Below are 22,754 nucleotides of genomic sequence, written 5' to 3'. Positions count from 1 at the left end.
ACGGTGTCAGGAAAAAAAGAACCAGCCACTTATCTATTGTAATTTAAGAGAAATCGTACAATGTACAATTGGTGATGTTCAAAAATAAAAAAAATTCAAAGGAGTTTCAGATCCAGCCCAAAAATTTTTAAGTGGGTTTTGGAGCTCTGCGAGATTTCTGTAATTTTCTGAAATAACACACACTCATTTAACCCTCTGTAAATAAGTCAGTTCTTAACATAAAGACTACACGAATTTGACATGCTCAAAAATACTGCAGGAATGCAAAATTGACTGGCCCGATAGACTCGGGCTGACCGGGCAGTGATTCTGGTTCCTCTCCATCGCTCGTTGGTGTTGATTTCAGAATGTTACTTTGGTGATTGTACCTCAATGTTTAACCTCTCTAGGGTATGTGGGACGGTAGCGTCCGTGGGACGGTAGCGTCCCACCTCTTCAACAGCCAGTTTAAGCAGGGCGCCAAATTCAAAACAACGGAAATTCCTCAAACATACATGTATTTTACACCATTTTAAAGATACACTTGTTGTAAATCCAGCCACAGTGTCCGATTTCAAAAAGGCTTTACGACGAAAGCAAACCAAACGATTATGTAAGGGGAACCTGGAATGGAGTATTTAGAAGATACTCAAGGCCCTGGGGGCTGTAGGGGGAACCTGGAATGGAGCATTTTGAATGCCCAGGGGGCTATAGGGGGAACCTGGAATGGAGCATTTAGAAGATACTCAAGACCCTGGGGGCTGTAGGGGGAACCTGGAATGGAGCATTTAGAAGATACTCAAGGCCCTGGGGGCTGTAGGGGGAACCTGGAATGGAACATTTAGAAGATACTCAAGACCCTGGGGGCTGTAGGGGGAACTTGGAATGGAGCATTTAGAAGATACTCAAGGCCCTGGGGGCTGTAGGGGGAACCTGGAATGGAACATTTAGAAAATACTCAAGGCCTTGGGGGCTGTAGGGGGAACCTGGATTGGATCATTTTGAATAACCTGGGGGCTGTAGGGGGAACCTGGAATGGAGCATTTTGTATGCTCTGGGGGCTGTAGGGGGAACCTGGAATGGAGCATTTAGAAGATACTCAAGGCCCTGGGGGCTGTAGGGGGAACCTGGAATGGAGCATTTAGAAGATACTCAAGGCCCTGGGGGCTGTAGGGGGAACCTGGAATGGAGCATTTAGAAGATACTCAAGGCCCTGGGGGCTGTAGGGGGAACCTGGAATGGAGCATTTAGAAGATACTCAAGGCCCTGGGGGCTGTAGGGGGATGAAAACAGAGTGGTTTTGATGTCATTCAGATTAAAACAGATTTAAAAAACAGGCAACATGCTTGAGGAATATCATTTATTTAATTCTATATGACACAAAGACTAAAGCAATATCTTACCAGGATGATAAATAGAATAATTGCACAAAACAACCACAATAAAACAAAAGGCCTACATTAGTTTCATGTTTAAATCAAATCAAATAATGAAGAACTACTATTGAGACCAACATGGGAAAATAAAGTAAATAATTATAATAAGTGAATCCTCCTCTCCTGTATGTTTTCTATCTCTGTAACATGTAACGGTATAACATTATACTGAACCTGTAACAATAATGCCTGAACCACAACACCTATCAGTTGATCTGTATAGACATGAGAAGTGAAGGCATTTACAATGTATCAACCATAATGCTATACAGTATATGACCAGTATATGACTGATGTTAAAGGACAGCTGCTGAATGAATAATACAACACACATTATATTAAAACACATTCCAATCAGAGTAATACATGTATCAGTTAATAGATCACATTTGATCAAATGCCACTATTGTTCCAGCAGGTGGAGCTACAATGTAACAACATACAGCATTGTGACTCATGAGTTCCATTCTGATGGTTGTTATGGTGATCAGGTGATCTCAGCCTCACTCTTCTTCAACACGATCACCTGTTCAACACAGAAGTAGTTCATCAGTGTGGCCATGTATTTACTTATCCAATACAGAACCACTTAGAAATGTAAATCATATCAGATGAATTACTAGTCAATACTGTGTTACTTAGAATCCTATCAAATTACTTCCAATGGGGCTCCTGCTTATGTCCAGTTCTCCCTTATCAATACCAGGGTTATTTACTAATTATCAATATGAGGGCAATTTACCATTTATCAATATAGGGCTACTTACTACCTGGGCTTTTGACCATTTATCAAAACCAGCACTATTTACTATTTATCAATACCAGGGCTATTAACTAACTATAAATAACAGGGCTATTAACTTTGTATCTATTCCCAGGCTATTTACTTCTAAATGCAGGTAGGTTAGAGTGTTGGACTAGTAACCGCAAGCTCAAATCTGCTCAAATCCCTGAGCTGACAAGGTAAAAATCTGCCGTTCTGCCCCTGAACAAGGCAGTTAACCCACAGTTCCTAGGCCAGTTAACCCACTGTTCCTAGACCAGTTAACTCACTGTTCCTAGACCAGTTAACCCACTGTTCCTAGACCAGTTAACCCACTGTTCCTAGACCAGTTAACCCACTGTTCCTAGACCAGTTAACTCACTGTTCCTAGACCAGTTAACCCACTGTTCCTAGACCAGTTAACCCACTGTTCCTAGACCAGTTAACCCACTGTTCCTAGACCAGTTAACCCACTGTTCCTAGACCAGTTAACCCACTGTTCCTAGACCAGTTAACCCACTGTTCCTAGACCAGTTAACCCACAGTTCCTAGACCAGTTAACCCACAGTTCCTAGACCAGTTAACCCACAGTTCCTAGACCAGTTAACCCACAGTTCCTAGGCCAGTTAACCCACAGTTCCTAGACCAGTTAACCCACAGTTCCTAGGCCATCATTGAAAATAAGAATTTCTTCTTAACTGACTTGTTAAATAAAGGTACAAAAAAATTGTATTCATATCAGTGACATATTTTGTTGAATCTAATACATCCTACTTTCTACTTCTACTAAGAGGTAGTATAATATAGTTCACACTGTGTTCAGAATACCATATTGTGGTAGTTAATCCATCCTACTTTCTACTTCTACTAAGAGGTCATATAATATAGTTCACACTGTGTTCAGAATACCATATTGTGGTAGTTAATCCATCCTACTTTCTACTTCTACTAAGAGGTCATATAATATAGTTCACACTGTGTTCAGAATACCATATTGTGGTAGTTAATCCATCCTACTTTCTACTTCTACTAAGAGGTAATATAATATAGTTCACACTGTGATCAGAATACCATATTGTGGCCCTGCAGCTGTTGTGTTGTTAGGTAGAAACTCACCTAAACAGACAGTTCAACACTTTACAACATGGTTCAATCAGAGATACAGTTATCAACACTTTACAACATGGTTCAATCAGAGCTACAGTTATCAACACTTTACAACATGGTTCAATCAGAGCTACAGTTATCAACACTTTACAACATGGTTCAATCAGAGCTACAGTTATCAACACTTTAAACATGGTTCAATCAGAGCTACAATTATCAACACTTTACAACATGGTTCAATCAGAGCTACAGTTATCAACACTTTACAACATGGTTCAATCAGAGATACAGTTATCAACACTTTACAACATGGTTCAATCAGAGCTACAGTTATCAACACTTTACAACATGGTTCAATCAGAGCTACAGTTATCAACACTTTACAACATGGTTCAATCAGAGCTACAGTTATCAACACATTACAACATGGTTCAATCAGAGCTACATTTATCAACACTTTACAACATGGTTCAATCAGAGCTACAGTTATCAACACTTTACAACATGGTTCAACCAGAGCTACAGTTATCAACACTTTACAACATGGTTCAATCAGAGCTACAGTTATCAACACTTTACAACATGGTCCAGGACTACCTGACATGATGACTCCTTGCTGTCCCCAGTCCACCTGGCCATGCTGCTGCTCCAGTTTCAACTTCCACCTGACTGTGCTGCTGCTCCAGTTTCAACTGTTCTGCCTTATTATTATTCGACCATGCTGGTCATTTATGAACATTTGAACATCTTGGCCATGTTCTGTTATAATCTCCACCCGGCACAGCCAGAAGAGGACTGGCCACCCCATATAGCCTGGTTCCTCTCTAGGTTTCTTCCTAGGTATTGGCCTTTCTAGGGAGTTTTTCCTAGCCACCGTGCTTCTACACCTGCATTGCTTGCTGTTTGGGGTTTTAGGCTGGGTTTCTGTACAGCACTTTGAGATATCAGCTGATGTACGAAGGGCTATATAAATAAATTTGATTTGATTTGATTCAATCAGACCTACAGTTATCAACACTTTACAACATGGTTCAATCAGAGATACAGTTATCAACACTTTAAACATGGTTCAATCAGAGCCACAGTTATCAACACTTTACAACATGGTTCAATCAGAGCCACAGTTATCAACACTTTAAACATGGTTCAATCAGAGCCACAGTTATCAACACTTTACAACATGGTTCAATCAGAGCTACAGTTATCAACACTTTACAACATGGTTCAATCAGAGATACAGTTATCAACACTTTAAACATGGTTCAATCAGAGCCACAGTTATCAACACTTTACAACATGGTTCAATCAGAGCCACAGTTATCAACACTTTAAACATGGTTCAATCAGAGCTACAGTTATCAACACTTTACAACATGGTTCAATCAGAGCTACAGTTATCAACACTTTACAACATGGTTCAATCAGACCTACATTTATCAACACTTTACAACATGGTTCAATCAGACCTACATTTATCAACACTTTACAACATGGTTCAATCAGAGCTACAGTTATCAACACTTTACAACTTGGTTCAATCAGAGCTACAGTTATCAACACTTTACAACATGGTTCAATCAGAGATACAGTTATCAACACTTTACAACATGGTTCAATCAGAGATACAGTTATCAACACTTTACAACATGGTTCAATCAGAGCTACAGTTATCAACACTTTACAACATGGTTCAATCAGAGATACATTTATCAACACTTTACAACATGGTTCAATCAGAGCTACATTTATCAACACTTTACAACATGGTTCAATCAGAGCTACAGTTATCAACACTTTACAACATGGTTCAATCAGAGATACATTTATCAACACTTTACAACATGGTTCAATCAGAGATACAGTTATCAACACTTTACAACATGGTTCAATCAGAGCTACATTTATCAACACTTTACAACATGGTTCAATCAGAGATACATTTATCAACACTTTACAACATGGTTCAATCAGAGATACAGTTATCAACACTTTACAACATGGTTCAATCAGAGATACAGTTATCAACACTTTACAACATGGTTCAATCAGAGATACAGTTATCAACACTTTACAACATGGTTCAATCAGAGATACAGTTATCAACACTTTACAACATGGTTCAATCAGAGCCACAGTTATCAACACTTTACAACATGGTTCAATCAGAGATACAATTATCAACACTTTACAACATGGTTCAATCAGAGCTACAGTTATCAACACTTTACAACATGGTTCAATCAGAGCCACATTTATCAACACTTTACAACAAAGTAAAAATACATGTTTTGTCAAAAGCTTCCAGCCAATCAGCATTCAGGGCTGGAACCACCCAGTATATAATGCAGGTTTTAGCACCTCTTAACAGTGTAAAGAAGAACCACCCAGTTTATAATGCAGGTTTCAGCACCTCTTAACAGTGTAAAGAAGAACCACCCAGTTTATAATGCAGGTTTCAACACCTCTTAACAGTGTAAAGAAGAACCAGATCATCTGAATGTCAAGGTTTCTCATATTCTCACCTGTCACAGTCATCCAGCTCTCTGGTGATTCTCCTTCAGAGTTGGTACACTTGTAGAGACCTTCATCTGACTTGGATACTGCAGGGATAGTCATCTCTCCTGTAGTCGCATTCCTGATGAGGGATTCATCTTTGTAGAAATCAGCTGTGAGGTTAGAGGGAGTTCCCTGATATCTGCAGCGCCGAGTCACAGAATCTCCCTTAGTCACAGGAAGGGCAGGGCTCTCCAGGATCACAGCTCCAGCTGTATATAATATATAAACAGGTCTCTCCAGGATCACAGCTCCAGCTGTATATAATATATAAACAGGTCTCTCCAGGATCACAGCACCAGCTGTATATAATATATGAACAGGTCTCTCCAGGATCACAGCTCCAGCTGTATATAATATATAAACAGGTCTCTCCAGGATCACAGCTCCAGCTGTATATAATATATAAACAGGTCTCTCCAGGATCACAGCACCAGCTGTATATAATATATGAACAGGTCTCTCCAGGATCACAGCTCCAGCTGTATAAAATATATAAACATCACATGTTAAAATGACATCAGCTGTCTGAAACCAGATGAACCACTAAACACTATAATGTTAGTAGATGGTGTTTGTGGACATACCATGTACTGTGATGTTGACAGCATTGCTGTGTTCTCCAGACCCAGACTCACACCAGTACATTCCACTGTCTGATGGTATTAGTGACACAATGCATGAAGACCCTTGTTGTTTTTCCCCAGTTTCTTCCACAATCTGAACGCTCCCCAGAGGCTATGTATCTCTTCACTCTCCATCCAGCAGAGTTCCCCTGAACCTCACAGCTCAGAGAGACAGTCTCATATTTAAAGAACTGAGATCTGTCAGGACTGACACTCAGAGAAGCTGGATTAGAGAGAGAGAGTTGCATTGTCTAAAGTCAATTATAAAATATTCTAACAGAGATACTGAAACACAGCAGAGAGGCTATTCTCTAGCTGTTTAACCTGGTGATGAGGGGAGGATACTACTATCCTGAGATCTGGAGACAAGGCTTTATATTCTAACAGAGATACTGAAACACAGCAGAGAGGCTATTCTCTAGCTGTTTAACCTAGTGATGAGGGGAGGATACTATCCTGAGATCTGGAGACAAGGCTTTATATTCTAACAGAGATACTGAAACACAGCAGAGAGGCTATTCTCTAGCTGTTTAACCTAGTGATGAGGGGAGGATACTATCCTGAGATCTGGAGACAAGGCTTTATATTCTAACAGAGATACTGAAACACAGCAGAGAGGCTATTCTCTAGCTGTTTAACCTAGTGATGAGGGTAGGATACTATCCTGAGATCTGGAGACAAGGCTTTATATTCTAACAGAGATACTGAAACACAGCAGAGAGGCTATTCTCTAGCTGTTTAACCTAGTGATGAAGGGAGGATATTATCCTGAGATCTGGAGACAAGGCTTTATATTCTAACATAGTTGCTGAAACACATCAGAGAGAAGCTATTCTCTAGCTGTTTAACCTAGTGAGGGTGGGCTACTCTCTTAAACCACTAGGCTACCTGCCGCCCCAATATACAGTGTCCTCTTTAATTATTGGGACAGTGAAGGGTTGGTAGGTTTAGTGTGCGGTAGGTAGGAGGTAGTTTAGGGTAGTTAATAGATATTGTGGTATATGCAGTGTCCTCTGTAATTACTGGGACAGTGAAGGGTTGGTAGGTTTAGTGCGCAGTAGGTAGGAGGTAGTTTAGGGTAGTTAATAGATTCTGTGATATATACAGTGTCCTCTGTAATTATTGGGACACATTCCACAGAGGATTCAACATGTCACATAAAGGGTTAGGATTAGGGTTAATCCTTTGAACGAAAAACCTTTTGGAATCCTTTTTTCTAAGTGTGTAGAGACTTCATAGAAAAAACATGGAGGATCAGAGAGGAAACGCTATGTCAGCACTTTGGTTCAGGTGACTAGAGAATGAGCAGGATTTCCTTCTCCAAATATGACTCAGAGGTTTTTATCTCCTGAAATGTAATAAAAAACATAATGTTATATTATAAAGACGAATTGAAGCAATTCTTGAACTACCTTTTCAGGAGAAAATATGAATTTTGTTAGGTTAAAATGTAGAGACAGTAGATCTTTCTCCAGATTATGTCCTGGTCTGTCATAATAAAATAGACAGTAGATCTACCTGGTGTGTCATAATATAATAGAGACAGTAGATATAGCTGGTCTGTCATAATATAATAGAGACAGTAGATCTAGCTCCAGATTATGTCCTGGTCTGTCATAATATAATAGCGACAGTAGATATGCTGGTCTGTCATAATCTAATAGACACAGTAGATCCAGCTCCAGACAGAGAGACAGCAGGGAGGGAGGGAGGGAGGTGCAGAGAAAAATAAAGAGAGCCAGTTGGTGTCAATAGCTAGAGGTACTGTCTATATTATTATATTATATTATTATTATATTATTGTATTATTATTATATTTTATATTATATTATTATAGTATTATATTATTATATTATAATATTATTATAGTATTACATTATTATATTATGTATTAATATTAAAATATTATATTATAATATGATTATATGATTATATTATTTATTTAATATATTATTATTATATTATATTATTATGTTATTGTATTATTTATTAGTACATTCATATATTATATTATTATACTATTATATTATTATTATTATTTATTATTATATTATTGTATTATTATTATATTTTATATTATTATATTATTATATTATGTATTAATATTACTATATTATATTATAATATGATTATATTATTTATTAATATATTATTATTATATTATATTATTATGTTATTGTATTATTTATTAGTATATTCATATATTATATTATTATACTATTATATTATTATATTATTTATTATTTATTAATATATTATTATAGTATTATATTATTTATTATTTATTAATATATTATTATTATGTTATATTATTATGTTATTGTATTATTTATTAGTATATTCATATATTATATTATTATACTATTATATTATTATATTATTTATTATTTATTAATATATTATTATAGTATTATATTATTTATTATTTATTAATATATTATTATTATGTTATATTATTATGTTATTGTATTATTTATTAGTATATTCATATATTATATTATTATACTATTATATTATTATATTATTTATTATTATATTATTATGTTATTATTATATTATTATTTTATAAGAATATAGAGAAATATTACTATTATAGAACAGGTGATGAATATAGAGAAATGTTACTATTATAGAACAGGTGATGAATATAGAGAAATGTTACTATTATAGAACAGGTGATGAATATAGAGAAATGTTACTATTATAGATCAGGTGATGAATATAGAGAAATGTTACTATTATAGAACAGGTGATGAATATAGAGAAATGTTGCAATTATAGAACAGGTGATGAATATGGATAAATGCACTCACCTCCACCTTGTCCGAGGCTACAGTATACCAGTGTACTCAACAGCACTGAAACACACAGAGAGAACAATCACTATGGTACATGATGTAAACACTGAGCTGTACCACATATATTAATTTCCTTAATAGTCTATTGACACATGTGTGCATCAATCTAATTAACATAATCCAAACATCCCCATCAAAATCCTTCAGTTAAGTGATATCTGTTTTGTTGCTGCGTCTCAATACACCACATCTCCTCTGTTGGACTTCCATCTGTGGTGGAAAGTATGTCTTGCTCTACGACCCCCACAAGTGTCAACGGATTCATCTGAAGTCAGTACAGCTGATGTGTCAACTTCTGTCGCTACCGTCCAAACCATTTGTGCTACATGCAAATTTGACCCCACCATAGAAAGGGGAGACTCAGATACAAACTAATATGACCCTCTTATGGAAAGGGGAGACTCAGTTACAAACGAATATGACCCCACTATGGAAAGAGGAGACTCTCAGATACAAACTAATATGACCCCACTATGGAAAGGGGAGACTTTCAGCTACAAACTAATATGACCCCATTATGGAAAGAGGAGACTCAGCTACAAACTAATATGACCCCACTATGGAAAGGGGAGACTCAGCTACAAACTAATATGACCCCATTATGGAAAGGGGAGACTCTCAGGTACAAACTAATATGACCCCACTATGGAAAGGAGAGACTCTCAGCTACAAACTAATATGACCCCACTATGGAAAGAGGAGACTCTCAGATACAAACTAATATGACCACACTATGGAAAGGAGCCGAACACAATGGTGCAAGTGTCATGGGACTCATCTGAAGGTAACCCATACAAATGAATGGAAGTATGGAGATATATATAGATATTAAACCTTAAATCTGAATATAACCCATACAAATTAATGGAAGTATGGATTTGTTTTTGTGCCAACAAAAATAAAGGGTTAAATATCTGTCCAAAAAACTAAAATGTTTTCTGAGATTTCTAATATGAGACCCGATTCAGGAAACTAGGAGTATGTCATAGGTCACGACTTCACAGGAGAGACGTTTGAATGTAAAAAAAATATTGTTTTTATGAAAATGCGTGTTTTAATAACAGCCTTGTTGGTTAAGCCACAGATACAAGTTAGCAACCTTCCCACTAGCCATGATTGGCTGGGATAATGAGTGGGCTGGGCATGCCGAGAGAAGAGTTCAGATTGGTCTGCTATATAGAAGGCTTCTGTCTATTTGAGCTCGTCAGTCTGTGCTGGTAATCCTGTCGAACGCGGCTTTAAAAATAAATGTTTTGGAAAGGAGCTGTGTTGTTGTCCACTTTCTGGAGGATCAAATTATGGCATCTGTGTAATTTGAGTATGATATCTAAGGAGATGGAGAAAATACCTGTCTCCGGATTATATCTTCAAACTAAGGGCAACCGTGGTATATTATTCCTGATAGGGAGACGTGTCCACCATGCATGATGATGATAAGATAGTCTAGTTTAGCTCACTACATTTTCAGATATTACTGTTGACTAACCCTATTCCATTCAAATTTGCACAACCGTGACATTCAAACAAGGCTGCAATGAAAACTAATTGGACTGTAGCAACTGTGTTGGCATCAAAATCTGGGGCGTGAACTACGTTTCTATTCAAGCATTGATTGACATGTTGATGGCCTGATAGAATTGGAGACAAGTAGAAAAAACAGACCCCTCTGATGCTGTACGATACATTGTGACGTGTCATGACGTAATGTACAGCACGCATGATGCAACTCCTTCTGTGTTGTACAGCCTCTCTCCACCAGGTGTAGCGCTTCTCTCGCAGATTAAAAACAAGAAATGGGCAGGGTGGGGGGGTGCCTAGTCAATTGTACAACTGAATGTATTCATTTTTTGCATCATCACTGCAAGCCAACATGACACTCAAAAGCTGCGACAGCCGCTGTTTACTTCTGAAGATAACGTTAGTGCCGACCCTAAAGACCTGATTCAACACAAACCTTCAAATAGTATGTAATGGCACATTATATAAACTCTCTGTTTTATTTACATCTTAGAGGTGATAAATTGGACAGATCGGGTGAAAAAGGATGTTTCCCCACACGGCTTATCTCTCCCTTTCCCTCTCACACAGTAGGTTTCACTTTACCACCCGCCATTTTTAAAAGACCCGACGGAGCTCATTGCCTTATTCAATCATGCAGAGACAGGCAGCACGAAGGACTCGTCATTGATTTTGCTGGAAAGGGGAGGAATTGTGCTTTACAATGGTATTCGTATTACAGTTGACCTGGTTGTATTACGTTTTTTGGGCTCTAAAGTAAGGCACCTTTTACGTTACAACGCGATGTACAAAAGATTGTTAGCTAACTATTATCACGTTTTAAGGTAAGACCCATGTGCAGACAGTGTCGAAGTAACAAAAGTTTAATATTCGAAGGGCAGGAAAAAGGACAGGTCAAGGGCAGGCAGAGGTCAGTAATCCAGAGTAGTGTGGCAAAGGTACAGGATGGCAGGCAGGCAGAGGTCAGTAATCCAGAGTAGTGTGGGCAAAGGTACAGGATGGCAGGCAGGCAGAGGGCAGTAATCCAGAGTAGTGGGGCAAAGGTACAGGACGGCAGGCAGGCAGAGCTCAGTAATCCAGAGTAGTGGGGAAAAGATACAGGATGGCAGGCAGAAAGAGGGCAGTACTCCAGAGTAGTGGGGGCAAAGGTACAGGACGGCAGGCAGGCAGAGCTCAGTAATCCAGAGTAGTGGGGGCAAAGGTACAGGACGGCAGGCAGGCTCAGGGTCAGGGCAGGCAGGATGGTCAAAACTGGGAAATCTAGAAAACAGGAACATTATACAAGACATAAGCAAGGGGGAAAACGCTGATAGGCTTGACGAACAAAACAAACTGGCAAAAGTCAAACACAGAACACGGAGATAAATACACTGAGGATATGGACTTCAGCAGTCTGTAAGAACCGACGCTGGAGATGAGAAGCAGGTACGGAGAGTGAACATTTATATTTTCCACAGACAAGGAACAAAGACATATGACAATTAATGCTGATGCGGGGAACAGAGCTGGGAAACAGACAGATATAGGGGAGGTAATGACTCAGGTGATTGAGTCCAGGTGAGTGCAACAAATCTCTGATACGCGTGATGAGGGAAGCAGGTGTGCATAATGATGGTGGCAGGAGTGTGTAATGCTGGGCAGCCTGGCACCCTCATCGCCAGGGAGGGAGAGTGGGAGCAGGCGTGACACCTATACACGTTTCTAATTTTGACAGACAGTGGTTTCATTTCAAGCTAAAGTGTACTGTTAGCTAGCTAGCTAAGGTTAGCTGGCTGGCTCCCTAGCTGGCATTATTATTTGTTTCCCAGAGCTGTTTGCTGTTCTAGTTAAAGCCTAATGTTAGCTAGCTAACATTGAACCTGGTTGGTTAGCTCCCAACATTGTGGCATTGTTGGCAATTTGTTAATTGTTGTTTAACTAGCTAAAGTTAACTGGCTGGCTCATTAGTTAACATTACGTGATGTGTGTAAAACCCCTGTTGATTAAGGCCGGTGTCAGTAAACGTCGGCAAAAAAAGCATAATGAAATTGCTGCCAGGTTAGGCTGTTTTCATGTTATCTAGAGGTAAACAAATCATCGGCCAGAGCGCTCGAGCGAAACGAGATGGATGTGGCTAAAGCTTAAGAGGGTGTGAACAATGCTGAATTGGGTGTAGACAAAGAGCCTCTGTAAAAAGCAACATTTCAAATGTTGCTATATAAGACTGAATCCAGGTCACATATCTCATAGATATAGGACAGACACTTCAAAACATTATTTCCTATCATTTATTTTTTGACTGTCTTTTTCGGTAGTGACTGATTTGATTTATTAGGATCCCCATTAGACGATAGAAGATGAAGACAGCTTGTCTTACTGGGGTCCGACATATAATGAAAAAGTCATTACAGAAAAAATACTCTGTATAGTACTGTATATTAGATGGAAGGGAGTTCATGACTCTGTATAATACTGTATATTAGATGGAAGGGAGTTCATGACTCTGTATAGTACTGTATATTAGATGGAAGGGAGTTCATGACTCTGTATAGTACTGTATATTAGATGGAAGGGAGTTCATGACTCTGTATAGTACTGTATATTAGATGGAAGGGAGTTCATGACTCTGTATAATACTGTATATTAGATGGAAGGGAGTTCATGACTCTGTATAGTACTGTAAATCAGATGGAAGGGAGTTCATGACTCTGTATAATACTGTATATTAGATGGAAGGGAGTTCATGACTCTGTATAATACTGTATATTAGATGGAAGGGAGTTCATGACTCTGTATAATACTGTATATTAGATGGAAGGGAGTTCATGACTCTGTATAATACTGTATATTAGATGGAAGGGAGTTCATGACTCTGTATAATACTGTATATTAGATGGAAGGGAGTTCATGACTCTGTATAATACTGTATATTAGATGGAAGGGAGTTCATGACTCTGTATAATACTGTATATTAGATGGAAGGGAGTTCATGACTCTGTATAGTACTGTATATTAGATGGAAGGGAGTTCATGACTCTGTATAATACTGTATATTAGATGGAAGGGAGTTCATGTCTCTGTATAATACTGTATATTAGATGGAAGGGAGTTCATGACTCTGTATAATACTGTATATTAGATGGAAGGGAGTTCATGACTCTGTATAATACTGTATATTAGATGGAAGGGAGTTCATGACTCTGTATAGTACTGTATATTAGATGGAAGGGAGTTCATGACTCTGTATAATACTGTATATTAGATGGAAGGGAGTTCATGACTGTATAATACTGTATATTAGATGGAAGGGAGTTCATGACTCTGTATAATACTGTATATTAGATGGAAGGGAGTTCATGACTCTGTATAGTACTGTATATTAGATGGAAGGGAGTTCATGACTGTATAATACTGTATATTAGATGGAAGGGAGTTCATGACTCTGTATAATACTGTATATTAGATGGAAGGGAGTTCATGACTCTGTATAATACTGTATATTAGATGGAAGGGAGTTCATGACTCTGTATAATACTGTATATTAGATGGAAGGGAGTTCATGACTCTGTATAATACTGTATATTAGATGGAAGGGAGTTCATGACTGTATAATACTGTATATTAGATGGAAGGGAGTTCATGACTCTGTATAATACTGTATATTAGATGGAAGGGAGTTCATGTCTCTGTATAATACTGTATATTAGATGTAAGGGAGTTCATGACTGTATAATACTGTATATTAGATGGAAGGGAGTTCATGACTGTATAATACTGTATATTAGATGGAAGGGAGTTCATGACTGTATAATACTGTATATTAGATGGAAGGGAGTTCATGACTCTGTATAATACTGTATATTAGATGGAAGGGAGTTCATGACTCTGTATAATACTGTATATTAGATGGAAGGGAGTTCATGACTCTGTATAATACTGTATATTAGATGGAAGGGAGTTCATGACTCTGTATAATACTGTATATTAGATGGAAGGGAGTTCATGACTCTGTTTAATACTGTATATTAGATGGAAGGGAGTTCATGACTCTGTATAATACTGTATATTAGATGGAAGGGAGTTCATGACTCTGTTTAATACTGTATATTAGATGGAAGGGAGTTCATGACTCTGTATAATAGTGTATATTAGATGGAAGGGAGTTCATGACTCTGTATAATACTGTATATTAGATGGAAGGGAGTTCATGACTCTGTATAATACTGTATATTAGATGGAAGGGAGTTCATGACTCTGTATAATACTGTATATTAGATGGAAGGGAGTTCATGACTCTGTATAATACTGTATATTAGATGGAAGGGAGTTCATGACTCTGTATAATACTGTATATTAGATGGAAGGGAGTTCATGACTCTGTATAATACTGTATATTAGATGGAAGGGAGTTCATGACTCTGTATAATACTGTATATTAGATGGAAGGAAGTTCATGACTCTGTATAATACTGTATATTAGATGGAAGGGAGTTCATGACTCTATATAATACTGTATATTAGAAGGGAGTTCATGACTCTGTATAATACTGTATATTAGATGGAAGGGAGTTCATGACTCTGTATAATACTGTATATTAGATGGAAGGGAGTTCATGACTCTGTATAATACTGTATATTAGATGGAAGGGAGTTCATGACTCTGTATAATACTGTATATTAGATGGAAGGGAGTTCATGACTCTGTATAATACTGTATATTAGATGGAAGGGAGTTCATGTCTCTGTATAATACTGTATATTAGATGGAAGGGAGTTCATGACTCTGTATAATACTGGGAGTTCATGTCTCTGTATAATACTGTATATTAGATGGAAGGGAGTTCATGACTCTGTATAATACTGTATATTAGATGGAAGGGAGTTCATGACTCTGTATAATACTGGGAGTTCATGTCTCTGTATAATACTGTATATTAGATGGAAGGGAGTTCATGACTCTGTATAATACTGGGAGTTCATGTCTCTGTATAATACTGTATATTAGATGGAAGGGAGTTCATGACTCTGTATAATACTGGGAGTTCATGTCTCTGTATAATACTGTATATTAGATGGAAGGGAGTTCATGACTCTGTATAATACTGGGAGTTAATGTCTCTGTATAATACTGTATATTAGATGGAAGGGAGTTCATGAATCTGTATAATACTGTATATTAGATGGAAGGGAGTTCATGACTCTGTATAATACTGTATATTAGATGGAAGGGAGTTCATGACTCTGTATAGTACTGTATATTAGATGGAAGGGAGTTCATGACTCTGTATAATACTGTATATTAGATGGAAGGGAGTTCATGACTCTGTATAATACTGTATATTAGATGGAAGGGAGTTCATGACTCTGTATAATACTGTATATTAGATGGAAGGGAGTTCATGTCTCTGTATAATACTGTATATTAGATGGAAGGGAGTTCATGACTCTGTATAATACTGTATATTAGATGGAAGGGAGTTCATGACTCTGTATAATACTGTATATTAGATGGAAGGGAGTTCATGACTCTGTATAGTACTGTATATTAGATGGAAGGGAGTTCATGACTCTGTATAATACTTTATATTAGATGGAAGGGAGTTCATGACTGTATAATACTGTATATTAGATGGAAGGGAGTTCATGACTCTGTATAATACTGTATATTAGATGGAAGGGAGTTCATGACTCTGTATAGTACTGTATATTAGATGGAAGGGAGTTCATGACTGTATAATACTGTATATTAGATGGAAGGGAGTTCATGACTCTGTATAATACTGTATATTAGATGGAAGGGAGTTCATGACTCTGTATAATACTGTATATTAGATGGAAGGGAGTTCATGACTCTGTATAATACTGTATATTAGATGGAAGGGAGTTCATGACTCTGTATAATACTGTATATTAGATGGAAGGGAGTTCATGACTCTGTATAATACTGTATATTAGATGGAAGGGAGTTCATGACTCTGTATAGTACTGTATATTAGATGGAAGGGAGTTCATGACTCTGTATAATACTGTATATTAGATGGAAGGGAGTTCATGACTGTATAATACTGTATATTAGATGGAAGGGAGTTCATGACTCTGTATAATACTGTATATTAGATGGAAGGGAGTTCATGACTCTGTATAGTACTGTATATTAGATGGAAGGGAGTTCATGACTGTATAATACTGTATATTAGATGGAAGGGAGTTCATGACTCTGTATAATACTGTATATTAGATGGAAGGGAGTTCATGACTCTGTATAATACTGTATATTAGATGGAAGGGAGTTCATGACTCTGTATAATACTGTATATTAGATGGAAGGGAGTTCATGACTCTGTATAATACTGTATATTAGATGGAAGGGAGTTCATGACTGTATAATACTGTATATTAGATGGAAGGGAGTTCATGACTCTGTATAATACTGTATATTAGATGGAAGGGAGTTCATGTCTCTGTATAATACTGTATATTAGATGTAAGGGAGTTCATGACTGTATAATACTGTATATTAGATGGAAGGGAGTTCATGACTGTATAATACTGTATATTAGATGGAAGGGAGTTCATGACTGTATAATACTGTATATTAGATGGAAGGGAGTTCATGACTCTGTATAATACTGTATATTAGATGGAAGGGAGTTCATGACTCTGTATAATACTGTATATTAGATGGAAGGGAGTTCATGACTCTGTATAATACTGTATATTAGATGGAAGGGAGTTCATGACTCTGTATAATACTGTATATTAGATGGAAGGGAGTTCATGACTCTGTTTAATACTGTATATTAGATGGAAGGGAGTTCATGACTCTGTATAATACTGTATATTAGATGGAAGGGAGTTCATGACTCTGTTTAATACTGTATATTAGATGGAAGGGAGTTCATGACTCTGTATAATAGTGTATATTAGATGGAAGGGAGTTCATGACTCTGTATAATACTGTATATTAGATGGAAGGGAGTTCATGACTCTGTATAATACTGTATATTAGATGGAAGGGAGTTCATGACTCTGTATAATACTGTATATTAGATGGAAGGGAGTTCATGACTCTGTATAATACTGTATATTAGATGGAAGGGAGTTCATGACTCTGTATAATACTGTATATTAGATGGAAGGGAGTTCATGACTCTGTATAATACTGTATATTAGATGGAAGGGAGTTCATGACTCTGTATAATACTGTATATTAGATGGAAGGGAGTTCATGACTCTGTATAATACTGTATATTAGATGGAAGGGAGTTCATGACTCTGTATAATACTGTATATTAGATGGAAGGGAGTTCATGTCTCTGTATAATACTGTATATTAGATGGAAGGGAGTTCATGACTCTGTATAATTCTGGGAGTTCATGTCTCTGTATAATACTGTATATTAGATGGAAGGGAGTTCATGACTCTGTATAATACTGTATATTAGATGGAAGGGAGTTCATGACTCTGTATAATACTGGGAGTTCATGTCTCTGTATAATACTGTATATTAGATGGAAGGGAGTTCATGACTCTGTATAATACTGGGAGTTCATGTCTCTGTATAATACTGTATATTAGATGGAAGGGAGTTCATGACTCTGTATAATACTGGGAGTTCATGTCTCTGTATAATACTGTATATTAGATGGAAGGGAGTTCATGACTCTGTATAATACTGGGAGTTGATGTCTCTGTATAATACTGTATATTAGATGGAAGGGAGTTCATGAATCTGTATAATACTGTATATTAGATGGAAGGGAGTTCATGACTCTGTATAATACTGTATATTAGATGGAAGGGAGTTCATGACTCTGTATAGTACTGTATATTAGATGGAAGGGAGTTCATGACTCTGTATAATACTGTATATTAGATGGAAGGGAGTTCATGACTCTGTATAATACTGTATATTAGATGGAAGGGAGTTCATGACTCTGTATAATACTGTATATTAGATGGAAGGGAGTTCATGTCTCTGTATAATACTGTATATTAGATGGAAGGGAGTTCATGACTCTGTATAATACTGTATATTAGATGGAAGGGAGTTCATGACTCTGTATAATACTGTATATTAGATGGAAGGGAGTTCATGACTCTGTATAGTACTGTATATTAGATGGAAGGGAGTTCATGACTCTGTATAATACTGTATATTAGATGGAAGGGAGTTCATGACTGTATAATACTGTATATTAGATGGAAGGGAGTTCATGACTCTGTATAATACTGTATATTAGATGGAAGGGAGTTCATGACTCTGTATAGTACTGTATATTAGATGGAAGGGAGTTCATGACTGTATAATACTGTATATTAGATGGAAGGGAGTTCATGACTCTGTATAATACTGTATATTAGATGGAAGGGAGTTCATGACTCTGTATAATACTGTATATTAGATGGAAGGGAGTTCATGACTCTGTATAATACTGTATATTAGATGGAAGGGAGTTCATGACTCTGTATAATACTGTATATTAGATGGAAGGGAGTTCATGACTCTGTATAATACTGTATATTAGATGGAAGGGAGTTCATGACTCTGTATAGTACTGTATATTAGATGGAAGGGAGTTCATGACTCTGTATAATACTGTATATTAGATGGAAGGGAGTTCATGACTGTATAATACTGTATATTAGATGGAAGGGAGTTCATGACTCTGTATAGTACTGTATATTAGATGGAAGGGAGTTCATGACTGTATAATACTGTATATTAGATGGAAGGGAGTTCATGACTCTGTATAATACTGTATATTAGATGGAAGGGAGTTCATGACTCTGTATAATACTGTATATTAGATGGAAGGGAGTTCATGACTCTGTATAATACTGTATATTAGATGGAAGGGAGTTCATGACTCTGTATAATACTGTATATTAGATGGAAGGGAGTTCATGACTGTATAATACTGTATATTAGATGGAAGGGAGTTCATGACTCTGTATAATACTGTATATTAGATGGAAGGGAGTTCATGTCTCTGTATAATACTGTATATTAGATGTAAGGGAGTTCATGACTGTATAATACTGTATATTAGATGGAAGGGAGTTCATGACTGTATAATACTGTATATTAGATGGAAGGGAGTTCATGACTGTATAATACTGTATATTAGATGGAAGGGAGTTCATGACTCTGTATAATACTGTATATTAGATGGAAGGGAGTTCATGACTCTGTATAATACTGTATATTAGATGGAAGGGAGTTCATGACTCTGTATAATACTGTATATTAGATGGAAGGGAGTTCATGACTCTGTATAATACTGTATATTAGATGGAAGGGAGTTCATGACTCTGTTTAATACTGTATATTAGATGGAAGGGAGTTCATGACTCTGTATAATACTGTATATTAGATGGAAGGGAGTTCATGACTCTGTTTAATACTGTATATTAGATGGAAGGGAGTTCATGACTCTGTATAATAGTGTATATTAGATGGAAGGGAGTTCATGACTCTGTATAATACTGTATATTAGATGGAAGGGAGTTCATGACTCTGTATAATACTGTATATTAGATGGAAGGGAGTTCATGACTCTGTATAATACTGTATATTAGATGGAAGGGAGTTCATGACTCTGTATAATACTGTATATTAGATGGAAGGGAGTTCATGACTCTGTATAATACTGTATATTAGATGGAAGGGAGTTCATGACTCTGTATAATACTGTATATTAGATGGAAGGGAGTTCATGACTCTGTATAATACTGTATATTAGATGGAAGGAAGTTCATGACTCTGTATAATACTGTATATTAGATGGAAGGGAGTTCATGACTCTATATAATACTGTATATTAGAAGGGAGTTCATGACTCTGTATAATACTGTATATTAGATGGAAGGGAGTTCATGACTCTGTATAATACTGTATATTAGATGGAAGGGAGTTCATGACTCTGTATAATACTGTATATTAGATGGAAGGGAGTTCATGACTCTGTATAATACTGTATATTAGATGGAAGGGAGTTCATGACTCTGTATAATACTGTATATTAGATGGAAGGGAGTTCATGTCTCTGTATAATACTGTATATTAGATGGAAGGGAGTTCATGACTCTGTATAATACTGGGAGTTCATGTCTCTGTATAATACTGTATATTAGATGGAAGGGAGTTCATGACTCTGTATAATACTGTATATTAGATGGAAGGGAGTTCATGACTCTGTATAATACTGGGAGTTCATGTCTCTGTATAATACTGTATATTAGATGGAAGGGAGTTCATGACTCTGTATAATACTGGGAGTTCATGTCTCTGTATAATACTGTATATTAGATGGAAGGGAGTTCATGACTCTGTATAATACTGGGAGTTCATGTCTCTGTATAATACTGTATATTAGATGGAAGGGAGTTCATGACTCTGTATAATACTGGGAGTTAATGTCTCTGTATAATACTGTATATTAGATGGAAGGGAGTTCATGAATCTGTATAATACTGTATATTAGATGGAAGGGAGTTCATGACTCTGTATAATACTGTATATTAGATGGAAGGGAGTTCATGACTCTGTATAGTACTGTATATTAGATGGAAGGGAGTTCATGACTCTGTATAATACTGTATATTAGATGGAAGGGAGTTCATGACTCTGTATAATACTGTATATTAGATGGAAGGGAGTTCATGACTCTGTATAATACTGTATATTAGATGGAAGGGAGTTCATGACTCTGTATAATACTGTATATTAGATGGAAGGGAGTTCATGACTCTGTATAATACTGTATATTAGATGGAAGGGAGTTCATGACTCTGTATAGTACTGTATATTAGATGGAAGGGAGTTCATGACTCTGTATAATACTGTATATTAGATGGAAGGGAGTTCATGACTGTATAATACTGTATATTAGATGGAAGGGAGTTCATGACTCTGTATAATACTGTATATTAGATGGAAGGGAGTTCATGACTCTGTATAGTACTGTATATTAGATGGAAGGGAGTTCATGACTGTATAATACTGTATATTAGATGGAAGGGAGTTCATGACTCTGTATAATACTGTATATTAGATGGAAGGGAGTTCATGACTCTGTATAATACTGTATATTAGATGGAAGGGAGTTCATGACTCTGTATAATACTGTATATTAGATGGAAGGGAGTTCATGACTCTGTATAATACTGTATATTAGATGGAAGGGAGTTCATGACTGTATAATACTGTATATTAGATGGAAGGGAGTTCATGACTCTGTATAATACTGTATATTAGATGGAAGGGAGTTCATGTCTCTGTATAATACTGTATATTAGATGTAAGGGAGTTCATGACTGTATAATACTGTATATTAGATGGAAGGGAGTTCATGACTGTATAATACTGTATATTAGATGGAAGGGAGTTCATGACTGTATAATACTGTATATTAGATGGAAGGGAGTTCATGACTCTGTATAATACTGTATATTAGATGGAAGGGAGTTCATGACTCTGTTTAATACTGTATATTAGATGGAAGGGAGTTCATGACTCTGTATAATAGTGTATATTAGATGGAAGGGAGTTCATGACTCTGTATAATACTGTATATTAGATGGAAGGGAGTTCATGACTCTGTATAATACTGTATATTAGATGGAAGGGAGTTCATGACTCTGTATAATACTGTATATTAGATGGAAGGGAGTTCATGACTCTGTATAATACTGTATATTAGATGGAAGGGAGTTCATGACTCTGTATAATACTGTATATTAGATGGAAGGGAGTTCATGACTCTGTATAATACTGTATATTAGATGGAAGGGAGTTCATGACTCTGTATAATACTGTATATTAGATGGAAGGAAGTTCATGACTCTGTATAATACTGTATATTAGATGGAAGGGAGTTCATGACTCTATATAATACTGTATATTAGAAGGGAGTTCATGACTCTGTATAA

General features: G+C 36.6%; 1 protein-coding gene across 3 annotated transcripts in view; it reads right to left on the bottom strand.

The window, feature by feature from the left end:
• Nucleotides 1–1,325: 1,325 nt before the first annotated feature.
• Nucleotides 1,326–22,754, bottom strand: part of LOC109884161 (Fc receptor-like protein 5) — a 37,978-nt gene continuing 16,549 nt past the window's right edge. The window contains exons 2-5 of one of the 3 annotated variants that reach the window (XR_004203250.1): nucleotides 9,278–9,322; nucleotides 6,426–7,812; nucleotides 5,808–6,320; nucleotides 1,326–1,941 (exon numbers count right to left, since the gene is read on the bottom strand). Coding sequence is in view for 1 of the 3 variants with exons in the window: in XM_031791481.1 (XP_031647341.1) it covers nucleotides 1,919–1,941; nucleotides 5,808–6,050; nucleotides 6,426–6,486 (327 nt within the window). In the remaining 2 variants the exon portion in view is untranslated. Of the gene's footprint in view, nucleotides 1,942–5,807; nucleotides 6,321–6,425; nucleotides 7,813–9,277; nucleotides 9,762–22,754 lie in introns of those variants that run through there. The other 2 variants (XR_004203251.1, XM_031791481.1) reach the window with 2 other exon arrangements.

This window comes from Oncorhynchus kisutch, linkage group LG16 (assembly GCF_002021735.2).
Source record: "Oncorhynchus kisutch isolate 150728-3 linkage group LG16, Okis_V2, whole genome shotgun sequence".
Taxonomy (NCBI): domain Eukaryota; kingdom Metazoa; phylum Chordata; class Actinopteri; order Salmoniformes; family Salmonidae; genus Oncorhynchus; species Oncorhynchus kisutch.
The sequence above is the reverse complement of the archived record's forward strand: the minus strand, read 5'-3'. Positions and strand labels throughout refer to the sequence as shown.